Source organism: Neopelma chrysocephalum, unplaced genomic scaffold (assembly GCF_003984885.1).
Source record: "Neopelma chrysocephalum unplaced genomic scaffold, ASM398488v2 Primary Assembly neopelma1_196, whole genome shotgun sequence".
In the NCBI taxonomy this organism is placed as follows: domain Eukaryota; kingdom Metazoa; phylum Chordata; class Aves; order Passeriformes; family Pipridae; genus Neopelma; species Neopelma chrysocephalum.
Window position 1 is genome coordinate 615,462 of NW_020897858.1, and position 18,938 is coordinate 634,399.

General features: G+C 48.3%; 1 protein-coding gene across 13 annotated transcripts in view; it reads right to left on the bottom strand.

Moving 5' to 3' along the window:
* Positions 1 to 18,938, bottom strand: part of SAMD11 (sterile alpha motif domain containing 11) — a 132,148-nt gene that overhangs the window by 81,231 nt on the left and 31,979 nt on the right. For all 13 annotated transcript variants that reach the window (XM_027702759.1, XM_027702758.1, XM_027702767.1 and 10 more), the window contains one exon: positions 1,455 to 1,633. In XM_027702759.1, the coding sequence (XP_027558560.1) occupies positions 1,455 to 1,633 (179 nt within the window). The remainder of the gene's footprint in view (positions 1 to 1,454; positions 1,634 to 18,938) is intronic.

The following is an 18,938-nucleotide window of genomic DNA, read 5'->3' on the forward strand; positions in this document are numbered from 1 at the left end:
ATTAAAGATTTAAGATAAGAGCACTTTATATTTGGGGGGCCCGGCATATCAATTATACAGTTATCATGTTGTTCTCCCTCCTAATGAGACAATCTAGCACTATAATTTTGCAGCATTAAAAGCATAATTAAAGGGGGCAGGAGAAGAAGGGCAGTTTACCAAAACTGATTAGGAGGGTTTCCTCTCCTCAGTGGCTCCTGTGCACACACACAGCACAGATGCATTTCCCCAAACACCCTTCCATTTCCAAGAGATAACCCTGGAACATGGCTGTTGGACAGCTGCAATGATAAACCCAGGCTTTAATTACAGGAGGGTTTTATGGGAAGAGCTGGTTGCTGGTTTTGTTGTTGTTTTGCTGTTTTCTCCCTACTCCCAAAGCCCTTGGTTGCTGAATGTACCAGCATCTGTTGGAAGGTAAGGGGGAAACAGCTTATCTTCTCAGAGGCAAGAAACACATAAAACATAAGAAAAGCAATTACATGCCTTCAGTTCCCACTCCTCTGTTTTTATAGGGCTTGTCTTAGAATCTGAGTGATTTTATGCATCAGAGGGAGATGACAATCAAGATGAGTGGCAATGATATGCATGGGAGGCTGAGGCACAGTGCCTTTAGGTATCTATTTTCCTGTAGTTACAGCTTTTCTAAACTTCCTATTTTTTTCAGAGGGATGAGAGAACCCAGAATTTTGCAGCTGAATATTGTGGGCACCGAGACCACACATGAGAGCCCAAGTGACAGTTACCATAATATAACTTAAAACAATCCCTCCTCCTCTTCCTCTAGTGCTGCACAATTCCAGGAGAAATGTGAGTGGTACTGGGAAAAACAGGATCAAAGTATGTAAGTACTGAGGTGAGCCCTCACCTGAGTTACTCTTTCCTGCTGCAACTCCATCACTTCTACATCACTACTACAGAGGTTCTCAGGATGCTCTTTGACACTTGTACTTCAGGACATAAAACACCACACACTGCTGCTCCACACCTCCTTCCCAAACTTTGCTCCCCAACATTAAATTACCCAGTTTATGTTACATCTGAATTTGGGGACAATTGACAGCAAAAGGCAGGATTTTGGACGCATGCACCCATGCTGGGTATTTTCAGACAGCTCTGTATAACCCCACAGATTACCTTTTGGTCATGCAGTTCTTTCGCCACAAAGACACAGAGCACTGGGCAGAGAGTGAAACAATTTACAGCCTGCAAATCCAGATGCCTTGAGGGCAAACACGAGGCCACACAGAGCCCCACTCACCCCAAACAGGGGTGACTAAAGAGAAAAAAAAAGACCCAACTACTCTTTCTGAGCTATAACAGTGGTATTTGCACTCTGATTTCAGGCCCTGGGGGTGACTCCACGGGGCAGTGTTGGCTCACAAAGGTCACCTGCTGCCCAGTTCTCTGTGCCTTTGCTCCTGCACTTCAGCCCTCCCTGGCAGGAAAAGTACCTTCTTTTCATGATACTGATGTGGAGATCCTCCTCCTGCTTTACTTCGGGGTGCTGACCATTGCTCTTGTCACTCTCTTCGCTGTCGTCGCTGTGTGAGAAAATCGAGGTGAGCTCTTTCTTCGGGATCCTGGTGGGAGGTAAAGGGATCGTCCTCTTCTCTGCCAGGCGGCCCCGGTTCTGGAATTCGTTGGAATGGGAAAGGGAAAGAGGAGGAGAGAAGAAAACAAAGGATTTGGTTAGGAAACTCAAACCCAAAGAGCTCCTCTCAAAGAGCTGCCCTGAGAAGGCAGCACTGTCAGTCCCACTGTTGGGGTGGGTGGGCAAAGGCCCTGCTCACTTTGCAAGAGGCTTTGCAGCAAAGGCACAGCTGTATCTAATTCTTCTAGTTCTAACCAAGTCATGCCCTTCCAGCCTCTCCCACCTCTTCATTCCTAGCTTGTGTCTGATCCACATCGATAGGAAAGGGAGATGGCACCAGTCTTTCCCTCCAGAGTATTTCCTACCAAACACTGCACATTAACACAGTGGAGTAAGTTCAATTAAACCTCTGCCAGTAGCCCAGGGAAGCCATGATCCAGATAATCCAGAGCACTTCTGACTGTAAAGGGAAAACTGCCTGTGCCAGCCAGCAGCAGGTTCCTCTCACACCACTGAACAGTCCACAGCAACTTCAACCTGAATTATTGAGGCTACTTCCCACTGCTCCTCTGCATGTTGAGATGGATGGAGCCTTGCAGAGGTGTCCCTCAGTGCTCCTCCCTCACCAGCTCACTGGACATGGCACAGCTACGCAGGAGGAGAACTCCCAGGAGGCCTTTTTCCTCACGTTTACAGAACCTGGCACAGCTTGACCCTGGTCCCAACCTCCTCCTCTCTTCAAGAAGTGAGATGTATCACAGATCACCCTGTCCCTGCAGCCTCTGTGCTTGATCCACAAGAAGACACAAACCCAGTGCAGCCTAAGCCAGACTGTGCTGGGCTTTAGCTCCCACTGGGACAGTACAGGCTTTTAGGATTGGGGTGTTTGGCTCCATCTGTGACTGACCAAGACAAGAGCCATAACATGAGCACTCCCAGTGGAAGATGTACACTGGAAATCCAGGGAGACTGTGGTGCCTTTCCCCCCCTCAACCACCCAGAATCTAAAATTTTAGCAAACAAAATTATGAAACTGGGATGGGAACCACAGCAGGGGGAAGTGAAGCACAGTTCTGTGCACGTGCTTTGTACAGGAAGAAAGGTGTGTGGAACAGGCCAAATAAGTGCAGAGTAACACTGAATTAATAACAAGTTTCTCTGAAGCATCGATTCCAACTTTCCAAGTAAACCTGGCAAAACACAAAGGTCCTGAGTAAGCCAGTCAGGCTCTCTGCAGGGGAAAACCAGGAACACTAAGTGATGGAAGAGCCCGTGCTTTTTTTAATTAAATAAATTAGGAACCTTCCACAAACACAAAACAAAAACTTGTTTACCTCTGTCAATAAATTCCAGTTGTGCTCATTAAGTGGAGTCCTAATCGCTGTGATAATTAGCTAAATCCATCTGGAAGGCATCACCCCAAGGAGCCACGTTAGAGCTTTCCCACCCTGATGCAGGTCCAAGCCAAGAATGCAGCTGTCTGTGAACAGCAGACACCCAAGGGAGAGCAGAGCACTGGGCCAAGCTGGCATAAAAATGGGAAAACACGTCCACAAGGAGAAAGAAACACACTTTATACGCTGTGTGTGTCTCCAACCCTCACGTGGGAGGTGCATTTCCACCCCTGCCCCTCTCCTGCTCCAGTGCAAACAGAGAATGTGCACCAAGTTCATCCTCTGCCCAAAGTCACCTCAGGAGCACGAGGTCACTCAGAGCCAGAAGGACAGCAGGGAGGTGAGGAGAGAAAGGGAAAAGCGAGGGGATGGAAAAGAAAAGAAATGAGGGCAGCATTTGCACCAGATTTCTGTCATGGACCAGCATGAGCTTCATCACCCAAAGCTTTCTGGGTTTTTCAGGAGTTGCAATTAAAGGGGACGGGGAGGGAGGAGGGGTGCAAATTTCCGCTCCAGAATAATTGGAAATCGCTCTCTGCTGTGGCTTCGCAGGCTAAAGAGAACGGCACAGATCAGACACTAAAAATCATTTTATGGCCATTATGGCACCTCGGAGCAGTTAGCAGGTCTCAGTGACTGCCCAGGGACTCGTCAGCCCTGAGCAGAGTGAGAGTGCAGCAAACAGGGAGGCACTGAGCCCACGGAAACAGCCCCCAGGCCACAGCAAGGGCCGCCCCTTCCCCTGCTCCTCAGGGTGCTTTTTCTTTGCCTTTCTGTAAATTGTACCCTTAAACCTAAAGCTGCTGCATATGCACACACATATAACATACAGACATTGTAGATGTACCTATATAGGTAACACCTAACACATCTTCCCTTAAAAGGCAAATAAATGAGCGTGAATGGAGAAAGAGAATTTGCATCTGCAGCGACCTCTGGTCACAGGTGACCTGCCCTGCTTTTGTAGGACGACACCAGAACCAGAGTGGTTCCAGTGTCCCTGTAAGCCCCAACATTCCAGCCCCAGCAATACATTTATTTTTTTAAGTTCTGTTTACTCTGTACTTTGCATTTTTTTGCCATCAGGTTTGGGGTGCTTTTATTTATTTATTTACTGCGTCTCTCAGTTCGCAGAAAATTAAAATAGACTGAGCCAATCAATTTTGCCTTTTATATTCATCTATAGTCAGTTTTGAATCAATTGCACTTTCTTAATCTGTTTAGAGGCATTCACCAGTAGATACACATTACTTTGAAATTAAGCACAAAGGTAGCCAGAAGCCTGGCCCAGAACCTGCTGCAATCAATTGCCTTTCCATTGACTTGAAAGGGCGCTGGTCCAAGCTGCAAACAAAACAAAAAACACACTCCAAAACACACACAGGAATCTTTCCTGGGTTTTGCTGAAGGTTTTTTTCCAGTTGTGCAGACAGATTACAGAACAGCAATGTACCTGCAGAGGTGAGCAGTGGGTTGAGATACCTACAGTGACTCTAATTCAGGGTTATCAAGTACCAGTGGCAAGTGGCAGCAGGTAGGAAAGTCTGCACTGAGCAAGAACACACCCAGAGACTGCAGTGGCATCACCAGATATGGGGAGGTACATTACGATTTACAGGTATTTGGTGTAAAACTCATAATCTCACATTTAAAAAGCTTGTGTATGGGTGGCAGTGTCACTGCACTGACCTCACACAGCCATGGGATGCTGATCTTCAACCCTGTCATAAGGTTTGAGCATTTTTAAAAAGAAAACTGCCTCTCAATTGGTTGAGACTCATTGGGATGTCTGATGAAGGGAGACTACACAACAGGTGGAGAGAGACTATTTACAAGGGCCTGGAGAGACAAGACAAGGGGGAATGGCTTCAAACCGAAAGTAGGTTTAGATCAGAGATTAGGAGGAAATCCTTCCCTGTGAGGGTGGGGAGGCCCTGGCACGGGTTGCCCAGAGAAGCTGTGGCTGCCCCATCCCTGGAAGTGTCCAAGGCCAGGTTGGACAAGGCTTGGAACAACTTAGTCCAGTGGAAGGTGTCCCTGCCCAGGGCAGGGGGTGGAACTGGATGACCTTAAAGACTCCTTCCAACCCAAACCATTCCATGATTCTATGAGTCTACGCTTGGGAAAACAACCCAAAACCAACAGTCACATACTGTGAGAGCCTGGGACACTCCTTTCCCCATTAAATAACCCCATTTTTACACACCTGAAGAGCGGGGGGAAGGTGTCCTCTGCCAGCTGGCTTCTTTAAACCAGTTTTGGCCAGTGAGTCAGAAGGAGCATTTTCTGGGACTGCAGAGCCAGCAGCTGTCCCAGCAGGGGCAGAACCCCCAGCAGAAAGATGAAGGACACGTAGCAGTAAATACAGCTCAGAGCTCACCCAGCACAGCCAGCTTGCCTGCCTGCCAGCTGCCCAGTCCAGGAGGACAGACAGAAAGTGGTAAGGAACAGAATATGCCCCTGAGAGCAGGGGGGAAACATAGGACCCCCCTCCAGAGGATCTCTTCTGTGGGTGAAACAGCCAGGCAGCCAAAATGCTGATGCAGAGTTAAGGCACAGGTACCAATAAACCTGCAAGAAACCCTCCAACAACCTCTTCAAGGCCTGAGAGGAGTCCAACCAAAGAGCTTCCCTTGAGGACAGACACTGACCCAGCTCAGGGGAAACCTCTCCAGGCTTGCACCCTCCTTTCACAGCAGGAGGATTTCCCCCACTCCTTGGATACAGGGTGGAGAACACAGTATCCCTCTTTAATTAGCGTAACTAGAAAGTTAAAACGTTCCTGCAATTCTCCGAAGCCTTTGCAAGGGTTGAGCGTTGAGGGCACGGCAGAACTGCCTCGTGCATTAGGGCTCCCTTCCCCTTCATACATTGTTAAAGATTAATTTTGTGGGTTATGATTCCAGCTAACGAAGCACAGCTGGAGTTTGAGTCAATAAACCCTCCGTCCCCCCAGACAATTGAGCTCCCACCCGGCCGCTCCTGCGTCAGCCCAGCCCTCCGTCACTCACCACTTCACCCTCCCAGGGTCTTTTGACACCATTAATTGCTTTCATTGCCTCTCAAAGTATTGTCTGGGTGGGGGGTTGCTTTGTTTTTAAAAAATCACAGGCAGGCATATTTCCTTTCCCCGGGAAAAAAAAATCAGATGGGGACCAGCACGCTATTTAAAGTCACCCACTATCCAGAGATTCAACTGCAATTAAAAAAAAAACAAAACAAACAAAAAACAGAAAAAAAACCCAACAACCTGGGGACAGCAGCAGGTTACCCGAGTGGAGAAACCTGGAAGCCCCATCGTTCTTGCCATGAAAGGCAAGGACCATCGGAAAGATGGAAAAGAAAACAGTGGGGAAGTTTCTTCCCTTCCAGAGAGCTGGGGGGGAAATTCCGCTCTGGGTGGCTAAACAAGGTCAGCGGAGTTACAAAATAAAATCTCTCTTCCCCCCCACCCATCCAACCCCCTCGTGGCTCTCCCCTGGAGCCCCGTCCTCCCAGCCACGAATTCCAAAATCCGAAGTGTTGCATAAGAGCCCTGGGAGAGCTCGCAGATGGAATGACGGGCGGAGAGCATGGGACTTGGGGGAGAGGCAGGAAGGGAGGGTTAGGAAAGGTTTCCTGCCCTGGGAGCTACTGCAACAAGGTCAAAACAGCTGAACGCCCTGGTGTGACATTCAAAGTCAGCCAGAGAAGGAAAGATTCCTTGCCGAGAGAGAGTCCCCGGTGAGCATTTAATTGATCCCAGCAATGGAAAAGGCCTCTGCTCCGAGAGCTGCAAGGCAAAAAAAGCTCCACGGAAAAAAAAAACAACAAAAAACAAAATAATGCACATGAAAGCAAAGCTTTTTGCCGGTCCACATTAACTGCCAGCCAAACTCTGGACATCTGATCCCGTCGGGAATTGACCCAAGCAGATGAGCAGGTGCAGTCCCTGCAGTCAACACTTCTCCAGCATCCAAGTCGGTACCATCAAAAAAAAAAAAGGCAAAAAAAAAAAGCACAGAAATGCAAATACACAACGAATTTGCACAAAAATATCAAAGCTGTTTGCAAGATGATTCACGTGCCCGTGATTCAACTCTCTAAAATAATTACTATTGGATAAAAAGGGGGAAAAAAAAAAAAACAACCCTGCAGGAAAACAAAACCCCAGCACATGCATTCCTTCTGCATATGTAAAGCTGGGAAATACAGGGAGCAGACTGGGAATGCTGGGGGGAGGTAAGAGGGGAGGTTTGTGCGCTGCCAATGCTGGGAGCTGGAGAATTCTAAATCTTTTCCATATGTGAAGGAAATCCTCAAGTCCAGACAGCATTTTCTCTCTCTTTTTATTGATAATAAAGATAGGGAAAAGGAAAGGGGGAGGTTCTGAGAGCCAGGAATATTTTTCTTTTACTTTTCCAAATAATAAACCCACTCAAATGGCTTTAATTAGGGAAATTACACAGCAACGGAGACCACACATCCCTCTGTAGAATAACTGACAGAGTTTGCATTTACCTTCAGCTGTGATTAGTGTAAACACCTAAGAAAGGGTCAAGTTGCCTTCTAAGATAATCCTCCCCTCTCCCCTGGGCCTTCATTAGCTGTTCCAGCCCAACGTGCTACCAGGACTGTTTCGGTAGCAAATCCGGCCCAGGCACAGCTCTGCTGCCCTGAGCTTACCAGCAACTCCATCAAAACAGAGGTCACAGGCAGAGGAAGGTGTCCAGGCTCTCATCCCACCTCCTGCTCTGGTGTTCAGTAATGAACAGATGAATAAAACAACAGCCGGCAGCTTCTCCGCGGTGCTTTCCTGCCTCCCTGCCAGCCCCAGCCCAGCCCTTTCACCTGACCACTGACAGGTTCATTGTTCATCATCTCCTTCCAGGGACACCACTGTTACACTGGTGTTGTTCCAGAGCAGGAGGGATGGCCCAAAGTACAGAGGGAGCAGGAGGGAACAGACAGAAAAAAAATTAAGGCAATATAGAGCACAGAGACTCTTCCAGGTTTTGGGGACTGTGTCACACTCTTCATCAGAGTCTCGTGGAAGTGGTTTACAAGTTCTGGCAACGACTAGAGGAGCCAGCTGAGGAGGCAGGTGGGTATAACCAAACAGGTCTAAGAGCTGTCACCAGGAGACAACAGATTTTGGGGATAACTGTCCCCCCACAGGCTCTCGAGGGCTCCCCGTGACGATTCCTCATTAATGGTTTTGAGTTGTCATCAACTGGTTTACAGACAAGCTCTCAACTCCAGCACAAAGAGCCCAGGCTCATTTTTAGGGCATTTTATCTTCTGAGAGAAAGTGAAGTTTACCAGAGAAGAAAATTACCCTTAACCACAATTTCCCTGTGTGATCCCAAGCAACTCACTTGACCTCATCATGCTCGGTCTCCTGCTATAAAAAGCCATCACCAACACATTCCCTCCCTTGTACCTATTTCTCCATCCTGTTTATATGGTTTATCCTGTTTATACTGGAAGCTCTTTTGGGGCAGAGAATGACGTGTGGAGTCTGAGGCTGCGCAGAGAAACGGGGCTGGAGGTACTGCTAAAACTGGAGAAAATGTGCACGTTTGAAACCAAAAGAAAAGTTCCCCCCAAGCCAAGCTGCAGCTCTTCCCATCAATATTAACAATGTTATTTTCTGAAGCCCTAAAGAAACAGATGAACAAGATCTGTGAACAGAAAGGAACATTTCCCATTTATTATCTCTCAGTGAATTATAAAGCCTAAAGGATAATTTGTTAATAGAGCGAGAGCTGTGCGTTTCTGGAAAAGCCAACTGGAATTTCCAGTCTTTGGAGGGAGGTAAGTCTAAGAGAGAAAATCTATCAGCCCTTTGGAGCTACCTGTTTTCAAAAACTCTTTGGAAGAAGGCTGAAAAGTAGCCTAGTCTTTGTTTTCTGTGTCTGCTTCCACATCAAATGGCTTTGTCCCTTTCAGTATGAGGTTGCAAAGAAGGAAGCAGAGATGTGAAGCCAGGTCCTCAGGCAATGTAAGTCAGTATTAATGGAGCAAAAGTCAACTTACACCAGCTGAGGATGTGCTACACTGTTGCTATCTCCTAAACAAAGGCAAAACTTACATATTTTTCTCTTTTTTTTTTAATTTTCTTTCCTGCTCCTCCTGTCTGGTGAAGAGACAAGGAGCAAAAGGGCATGGATGCTTTCAGACATTTCCCCTTCTCTTCCTTCCCCTCAGTGCTGTACCTTTCGAGTGGCAGAAAAACACAAGAGAACAAAATTAACGGCCCATCATTCCCTCAGGTGTAAATGTCTCATTCCAAAGTTTCATTCCAAGAGAACACAGCAAGTCTGAAATACTTCATCAGCAGGAATCTGACTGGGCTTTATGCTCCTACTCTGCTCTGGAGACACACACTTAAAGCACTTGGGATCCTTGAGATTCCCAAGCGTGGCTCAGAGCCTGCCCAGCCAAAAGGAGATGGACACGGGCTGTGTTCAAGTCCTACAAAAATGAGGACCAGCCACTGCAGCTCTTCACTGGGCAGGGTGCAATTTCTGCCTCAAGTTCTGTTTTGAGCTTTTTTCTCTTTTTTTGATAAGTCTTCACTGTCTTAAAGAGCAACTTTCACGAGATCAAATAGAAAAGTTAAATTTCTCCCCAAATGCGTGTTGCTGCTGTAACAGAAACCAAACCAGGTTTTATCTGAACAGTTGAGTGTTTCACCAAGAAAATTCACTAATTGTTATCTTCACCTAATGGCACAGACAGACCTGGATTTGTTGCATCAGTCCCTCCTTTTCTTGTCCATATGAAAGAAGATTTTGCTGCTGTTGTAGTTATTGAGAGCCACAGCTGGTTCTGTTGGAAACGCCGGGTCCAACACCATCCTTAAAAGCTGGGCTTCCAGAATATTGAAGTGAATCAAAATACTCATCACTGATGGCTTTGAAACCATAAGCTCATGGTTCAACTTGCAGAGTGTCAGTCCCCAACCCCAGCCATGCTCACCTTGAACATCCTGGTGTTGGACTGACCCCAGAATCACCTCCTGTCCATCCCCACAGCTGGACCACTCTTGTCACAGGCAGAAGGAGACGGCAACTAACCAGAGGGCAACGCTTCTCAGCTTTAAAAGAATTTGTTTCCCCTCAGTTTCCCTCAAAACTGAAGCAACCAAACTGACAGGAGCAGAGAAACAGCAGCTGCTCCACACAGCGGGGACAAGTAACCAGAGCTTAGAGTTACATCCCAGTATTCCCCAGGGAAGCTGGTGCCAAAAACCAGCCACATCTGCCTCCGTGACAGGACCACCCAGCACATCCTCCCTGCATGGCAGACACCCCTCTTCGAGAGCCTTGAGCTCAAGCCTCCATTTAACACCTGCACAGAGACCAACCAGGCTGGTAAAGGTATAAAAATATCCCCATCCTGTGGTGTTCCAAGTCTGATCCCAGCACTGAGGAGCAGGTCAGAAAAATCTGAGGATGGAGGAGCTGCCACCTCATGAGTGAGCAGCAGCCAGGTCTGCCCACAAAGCTTCCCCGGGATGACTCAGCCCAGGCAAACCTTGAAAATCCAAAGCAAACAAGAAAACCACCAATATTAATTAAGACTCTGCAAAAAAAAAAAAAAAGCCTGGTGTATAAGGAGCCATCATAAACCATCAATACCAAAGCAAAACAGAGAAAGGTGCAGTTCATTCACAGATGTGGCACCATGGGCAGAGTTTGGCTGAACAGAATGTGTTAAAAGTGACACTCCAGGTTTGGAAGGACCCTTTTTACAAATCAAACCCTCTGACACCTGCTGCATGCCCAGGAGTGAAGCCACAGCCTCCCTGGAGCCCCTTCCCTACCACACAGAGCCAAAAACCAGTGCAGTCTGAGCCAACTGTCATCTGCTACGCTGCCATTACACAACACTTTCTGTTTGGAAAGCACAGTGTGTTTATAAACTTCTGTTATTTAAAGGATTTAACACATCTGGAAGGCTGGTGAGGAGCAGCAGGTCCGTTTCACAGCATGGTGAAGATATGTAGGATGATGAATTAAGTCACACAGCGAGGCCACTGCAGAGCCAGGAGCTGCCTGTTGCACTTCCAAAGCCAAAGGGAAAATAACATTCACATCCAGCGTGGAGAAACAGCTCTGTGGACCCCTTTCAACAATCACAGGAACTGGGCTGCACTACCTGAGCAATGCCATCAGGTGCTGTGGGCACAAACTCATCCTTTCAAGTGAAAACCAGCTCAAGCTGCCCCTCTCTCTCCCTCCCAATCCTGCTGCCTTCAGATGTGCACACACACACAACACACATAAAGCCTCCACGAGGGAAGCACAAAGGACGTGGTTCAGATAATTGGAAGAGACCGACTGACAAATTGATCCTCCGCTCCTTTAACCTGAGCGGTGTCACCGGTGACAAAGAGCTGTGCAGGCAGAGTGCTGGTCACCGCGCCGGGGGTGTCATTGTTCAGCACCAGCCAGCCCCGCACGGGGCACTTAGCCCTGACAGGGGACTCACAGCACCTCCTTTAAGTCATTTTGGGGCGATTATCTGACTTCACATGCAGCCTGCACAGTGGAAATGACTCGCACAAGATCTGCCGGGTAACGACAAAACCAGGGAGAACGAGGGCAGTTGTGTCTGTCGCTCTGCTCCTGCTGTCACCTCCCTTGTGTTACACGCCGTGTGCTGATGTAAAACCAGCAAAAAGACCGTTTCCCCCTTCTCCTCCTTTCCGTGTTACCTTTCACAGCTCAAGGTCCCCTTTTCTGTCGTTTTATCCGTTTCCTTAAGCCTTGTCTCCCTTCCCACATCCCTCCCAACCTCAAACCACCACACATTACCTATGCAAACCACTGCTTCCATCCCCACTCCATGATTTGCCTGCCACACCTGGGGGATTTCCCAGCAAATTGTATTACTTTATTTGGTCAATTGGCCTACAAATTGATTTTCCTGTACAAATAATGAACATTTATGGTTATTTTCCCCATAGACTGCTTTATTTCACATGTAACAAAGACTGATTTCCTCCAGGTTTTGAGACCTGAGCATATGAGCTGCAGTTACTGTGACCCCTGGGTGATGGATGGCAAGGACTCGAAGCACAACAGGAGGGTCTGGAGTTGGGTTTTTTCCTCTCCTTACTACAGAGATGGCAGCTGGAAGTAAACACTGGTACCAAACCAGGGAATTCTGTTTACTATGGGAATAAATTGTATTGTCTTAAAACATACTCAGTCCTGGGATCAGCCCCAAGGCCAAGCAAATGCCCATGAAGGAATCAGGGGGGACAGAGGACTGAGCTGGTGTCCTGGACAGGGACAGCAGAAGGCTGTGAGCCACCAGCATGGCCAGATGCCCAAAGCATTTGAAACAGCATCCCCTGCTCATCACAATTTTTTGGGGACACTCTGCAAGGCCTTTCCTTAACCTCAATGATGTTATTGTGGAGGAGAGGGGAGGAGGAAGAATCAGGGAAGAAGGGTTTCTAGAAAACCAGCTGGGAGCCAAGGGGGCCTGCTGTGATCCGTGGGCAGGGAGTGCAGTGTTGTTCTGCCCTCACCTCCCCAAGGGTGCAGAGCCACAGCAACAGCTCCACAATACATTTCACTTCCACTAATGAGAAAACGACTTTCGAGACAGAGCCTGGAGCAAGTTTTGAAGGTCACTCCCAGCAGGTGTGGAAATGAATTGGGCTAGACCAGGGTCCAAGCCTAAGTTATTCTGCTTAGGCCACAAAGGCTTATTTGTGTGCGTGGGGGGGGTTAATAGCCCGAGGGCTGTGATGTGTGTGTATGTTTAATTTAATACCTCTTGATGGCTGAGGCTGCGAGGGACAGAGAGAGGCCTCAGCCTTGGCACTGAGGAAAGGCAGAGACAGGGAGGTTTCTGAGGTGAATCTGAGTGAGGGTGGACACAGAAGGGGAAAGTCAATTATGTGGAATAAGTCTCGGCTGCCTGCAATTCCCCATCCCCAGTCCTCGGGGGCGGGTTTGGCCCATGAAGTCTGACTTCAAATCCAATAAAAAATTAACTGATTTTGAACAACTACTAGACATGCTTCCTTGGAGTTTTAAGACGTGCTCTTCAGCTGCAGCACAGAGTGGAATTAATGAACGGAAAGAGAGGCTGAGAGTATCAGGCATGAGGCTGAAGGCACTGCCAAATTCCTGCTTAGCTTCTCTGACTCGGAGGGGGGGGGTCCCTCCCTTCTTCTTGGCACAGCTAAGGACTGACATGCCCTCGGTCCATCAAGATGCTGCACGGCTGAGAGCCCCACAAAGAGCTATGTCACGACTGAGGGGACACTCATCCTCCATCATAAGCTACTCCAGGCAAGGATGCATCTCCCACAGCCCGTCAGTTCGGTGTGCAGATGTTTCACTCTGCGCTGTGCTTCCATGGGCTCCACAGCTGAACTGGCACACAGCCCCACCAGGACACATCTGAAAGTCCACCTCGACAGGGACATCAGTGCTAGGAGATCAAGTTTGCCCTCACACCCCACTCCTACTCAGAAGCCAGATGACACGTGCTGGTTGAGCCAGCAGAGAGGGAACCTAATGCTGAGACAGGACATTGGAATTCCAAGTGCTTTGTGTGAAGAAATGGGGTGTCAGACAGGTGACCTGCTGTGGGCATCACAACACCTCCAACAAGGACGACAAAAAGGAGCTGATTATCAGCTTCACAGGGTGCAGTCCCTGCAATCACACTGTGAAACCCATTCCCCTCACTCAGCTGACACCATGAGCAAACATTAAAGTCCAGTTCCAGGGGATCAGTAACAGCATTTTGCAGTTGTCCATAACCTTTCACTCCAAGGCCTGCAGCAGCTCTACCAAAAAGAGGCACAGGTTATGATTCTACTTTTGGACCATCACCTAGATGATGAGTGAGACCAAGGGCAAGCATGGTGGGACAACCTGCTCATCATCACGTGGTAAAATGATACAGGATCCAAGCCTGGGACAGCACAGTCCTGACTCGAAATTTGGGGCTCCCACCACTCAGTAACCAGCACGCCCCTGAAAAAAGAAACCAAGCTGAGATCTGTGGGTAACTGAAGGGAGATCTGACACTGGTGTTTGCATCTGTGTCCTGAGCCCAGCAATCCCTGCTTGCTCACAGGTGTGTTCTGCACACCTCATTCACCACGACTGTGCAGCACCCAGAACCACGGCTTCCCTCACCCTGTGGGTGCTAAAAAAACCAAAGGATAAGCCACAACCACTCACAGAAATATGCAACCAGCTGGCTCAGCACATTGGGAGCAACACAAGATGATACCACGCGATTTACAATACGTTTGTATATAAAAATACCACCGGGAAATAAATACCCAACAAATACAGTGGCTTTCCAGTGAGTGTTGAATGAAGTAGGGAGTGTTGGGAGTTGTATGTTTTGAAGGTAAACACAAAGAGAATATAAAAAAAATACAAGAGAGGTAAATAATTCATCAAAAGAATGAGAAACAAGAAGCTGAAAGGAAAAAAAATAAATAAAAGAAATAGCAAAGGGAAGAGTTTTCTGAGAAGGTTGGAGAAAAAATTAACCTCTCGCAGGAGTGAAAACCAGAGCCAAAATTAATTGGAGTAAAATGGGGTGGGAGGAAGTTTTTAAAGGTGAAACATTTTATCTGGGAATGGTATCTCCCCTCTTAGGCACTGAAGCATTTCCCCAAGGTGGGAAAGGGCTGCCAAGTTGCTGACAGAGACAGTGTGGTCTTACATGGCTCCCAGCAACACTAAAACCACGGGCAGAGACTTCCAGCCAGTCACACAACAAAACAAACCTGCTCACACACCAGCACTTGTTCTCAAGCAAGTCTAGTGGTGTCTTTCATCCAGTGCCACCAAATCATCCATCTATTGTACATAAAGCTGCACAGACACAACTTGCCCATAACTATTTGTAGGTTTTCTTCAGGTTTTCTTTAAGACCAAGAACTCGGTCCAGAAGAGGAGCAAGTATTTGTCTTTGGAAGTTTTTGCTGATGGCAACTTTTACAACTGACCCTAAAACACTGCAAATCTGTAAAAAATCTAACTAAAGAACACAGTGTTTTTAGTGTGGACACTGAAATGAGTGGAACACCCCAGGTTGTGGCTCCTTCCCATCCCGGAATGACGCTGAGCTGGAAAGCACCTGGATGGTGCTTTACCTGGAGGAGCACAGGTACTGCTGGACCTGCACTGGGCCTCCTGGAGGAGGGGGAATGTGGGGCTCAATAGGTGGCACTCTTCCTTCTTGAATTGATGTTTGGGTACTCAGAGGTGCCGGAGAGCAAATTTAAGGCCCTGAGTTGTTATTTACTTGGTGATTTTCGGGGCCTGTTAAAATAAAAACCCCAGCCAAGCACAAGCTTTACCAATTACACTCTGTGCCAATCCTAATTATCCCCCTGCAGCTCCACCAGACACAGACTCCTCGGCGGCCACATGATCCTCTTGTGCACTGCTAAGCAGCTCTGTTTTACCAGGGAGCATCTGCACTGGAGAAGTCCCTAAAAGTGAAAGTGAAATCCCACCCTGGGCACGTTTCCATCCCATCTTCCTCCTGCAGAAACCACCAGTTCCAATCCTGTCCATAATCCTGCTCTATTCCTGTCCAGGAATCCCTGTCTCCAGTTCAGGGTAAGTTCCATCCACAGGAGTTTCTCATCTCATTAGCCAAATTTGGAAAGAAACCAAAAAAGACATAACGTTTTGTGCCCTGGAGCGACAAAGGACTTGTTTTCTAACCCTCTTTAGGGGCCTTCCATAGGGGATTAGTCATGGAGGTGAGTAATATCCATGATTTGACACAGGGAGAGCGAGCAGGCACCTGACAGGTTAGCAGGAGCTGCTATATTTAGGTGCCATTAGCACACACATGTCCTCACACATTCCTACAGGCACACCCGTGTTCAGCGTGTCCAGAAGGCACAGGAAGGGAGCAGGTAAAATCCAGTGCCTTCCCTGCATTTCCCAGGGAGCAGGTAAGAAATGAGGGGATTCTCTTCTCCCTGTCTTATCCTCACCCCAGTTTAGAGCCGCTGAAATCCTGAAAGCAGAGCTGACTTTTGCTCTCTGTGATCACAGAAAGGGTCGATTCCAGTCTAGTTTGGAGAGTAAGACAAAGATTCAGACCAAATCTCACTTCTGCCTGCAAGGACCTTGTCCCAGAGAGCAGCTCAGGTAACATAAAACACCCCGAGAGTTTAACCACAGATTTTCAAATGTTTCTGATTTACTGGACACTTAAATCTCCTGATGACAGGCTTGCTTTCCCTGATTAGTCCCCAGAGATTCCTGAGTCCACGCACCAGCTACGACCAACGGAGCAAAGGATGGACACCACTGGTCTGGGCTGTGACTGGGACTCTTGGAAGTTGAGCTCAGAAGGAAGAGCTGAGCAGCAGCTGGGGCAGTGGCTCCCCTCCAGACCTGAACACACCTCTACTGGTGTTCTCACCAGCTTCACAGCTCAGGGGGGACACAGCAAGGTCAGGGACTCGGATGTCATCACATGCCAGCTCTGTAGGACATTTGCAGTGGCACTGAAGATGTCCCACAGTGGCATCAGATGGCCCTGCTGCACTTAGGCAGAAGGCAGAGGTGTGCCAAGCATTCCTCCCTGCTCCCTCCACTTTTCCCTCAGCGCCCCTCTCCCATCAACTCCAAAACCCAACCAAAAACCATCTCCTTCCCCCTACAGGGTCCCTGTGCTTTCACAGCTCAGTGAAACAGAGGCCAAGCAGCACAGCCACCACCCCCAGCTGCCTGCCCTGCCCGGGGGCCTTTCATTTCCCCAAAAGCAGCCCCAGGATCCAGCCGGCCCCAGATGAGTCACCCTGCCCGTCTGGGTCCCTCCCAGGGCAGGGTGTGGGGGTGGAAGGGCTGGGGCTCCCTGCAGGCATTGCCACACAGCCCTTTTTCCTCACCCCACCCCAAAGGGAGAGCAAACAGTGACTCTCACCCGGGGAAGGGGGAGAAACGCAGGGCACAGAGATGAAGGGGTGGGAAAACGAGCCGGGATTCCAGCCCAGTTGCAGTTTATCTGCTGTACTGGGATGGTACTGGTACGGGTATCCCTGATGCAAACACAGCTCAGTGACTGCCTTGCCAGGAATTCCCTGCACAAGGAGGGGAATGCAGTCTGTTCCAGACGGATCTGAACTCCTCCTCTGGATTTCCCTCACTCCAGCTCAAAACAAAAGCAAAATACAAATGTCAAAGCACAGCACAGCACAGCATCGCCTGAACTCCACGGTGTAGTCTCTGCACAGGCAAAACCAAACCAAACCCCAGCACAAACCCAAATTCTGATATTGGATAATCAGAGAAACAGCCAAAATAAAGAGTTAATCAAATCTTACACCCATTGGTTCTGGAGACACAAGATGAGGTCTGAGACACAGCTCCTAAGAACCAAATACCCTATTAAAATAAATAGGGATCAGATGGACAAATCCCTCCAGACATTTCAGCTGGCTCTTTCTCTGCACTGTGCTCAGGCAGGTGAGTCATTCCCAAACACAGCAAGAGGAAAGCAATGCCAGGCCCTCCAACAGGCAGAGCTCTGGGTTTGTTTGGACACTGGATGCCAGCTGGAACTCTTATTTTTTGATCCCCTCTGAAATCGCATTTAAAGTTGGGAAGGTAAATGAAAGGCAAGGAAAACAGTATTTAAAAATACAAGTTGAACGAATAGTAATTGCAGATTCTTTCACGAAGGCTGCCAAGGTGGAATTTAGGTGGAAAGAAATTCTGGCCCCCTTGGGAAGCCACTGATCCCTGTGGCTCCTCGAGATGTTATTTGCCGAGCCCAGGAAGTCAGCTGGAAGAGAGGGATGAGGGGAAGGAGAATAGAAGAGCTCCACCTCCCCTGGAGGAGGGACACCACACAAGAGCACCTTATTTTTCAGGGAGATCTGCTGTACAGGCACTGCTGTTGCACGAGGCAAGCAGTGAATATGCTTTTTAAACCAAGAACATGCAGCACGAGCTCCTGAGCTGCTGCCTCTCACCCGTTATCTCCTCCTCAGAGTTTTTATTCCTGTCTTCCCTCACCTGCCAACCTGCAGCTGCAGCACAGCTCGCCTTCTTCTTGACAATAAAGTTATATATCGTCCTCTCTGCGAGGAAATGAAGCACAACAAGACCCAAAAGTTTGCTGACTGCTGTGTCCTGTGCTGCTGGATGGGCTGCTGTCCTTCCAGGTGCAGGGAGATCGGGGTGCAGGTGACAGGGAAACATGGCAAGGAGGCAGGAGAGAGCTCCCGTCTGGATCCTGACTCTGTATTCCTTGGCTCCACCACCAGCCTGGAGTCCCCAAACACAACTCCTGGTGTGCTGTATAAACAAGGAACAAACCTGGCCTCAAGATCTCTGCTGTTTAAATAAAGGCACTTGTAAAAATATCTGACAGCTCCTCCACCTCCTTGCTCCCTCCTTGCTAATTTTATTGCAAGTGCAACAGTGGGTATTTCGTGCAGTGAAACAGTTTCTTCTGAGCCATGTTTGCAACTGCTCTGTTATTTCCTTCTGGGTTTCAGTCAGCATTTCTGGGGCCTCCAAGAGATACATATGTATTTTTTTAAATTAATTACTCATAACACCCGTGTCACCTCACGCAGCAGAAAGGACACTTGACCTTTAGGCAACAGGAAGGGAGCTCACCCTGCACTCTGCAGCAGCAGCTCTCTGCAGCCCATTAAGGGCTAATTCAGCAGTAACAGGGAAAGAGAATTATTTCAAATACATTTCAGGCTGCTTTGGACAGGAGTGCTTCATCAAAGCTGGGGAAATGCTCTCACTGGGCCTTTTGGCTTCCACCTGTAAAGAACTTAAAACTTGCTGCATGTGCAGAGGGGCTGCAAAGTCCTATGGGGTGTGTGGGTCTGATGTGCCAAAAAATAATAACCAGTATAATGTTATTTCTATAATTCTACTGATAACCATGGTCAGGAGAGAGAGGGCAGGAGGAAGCAGGAGCCAGCA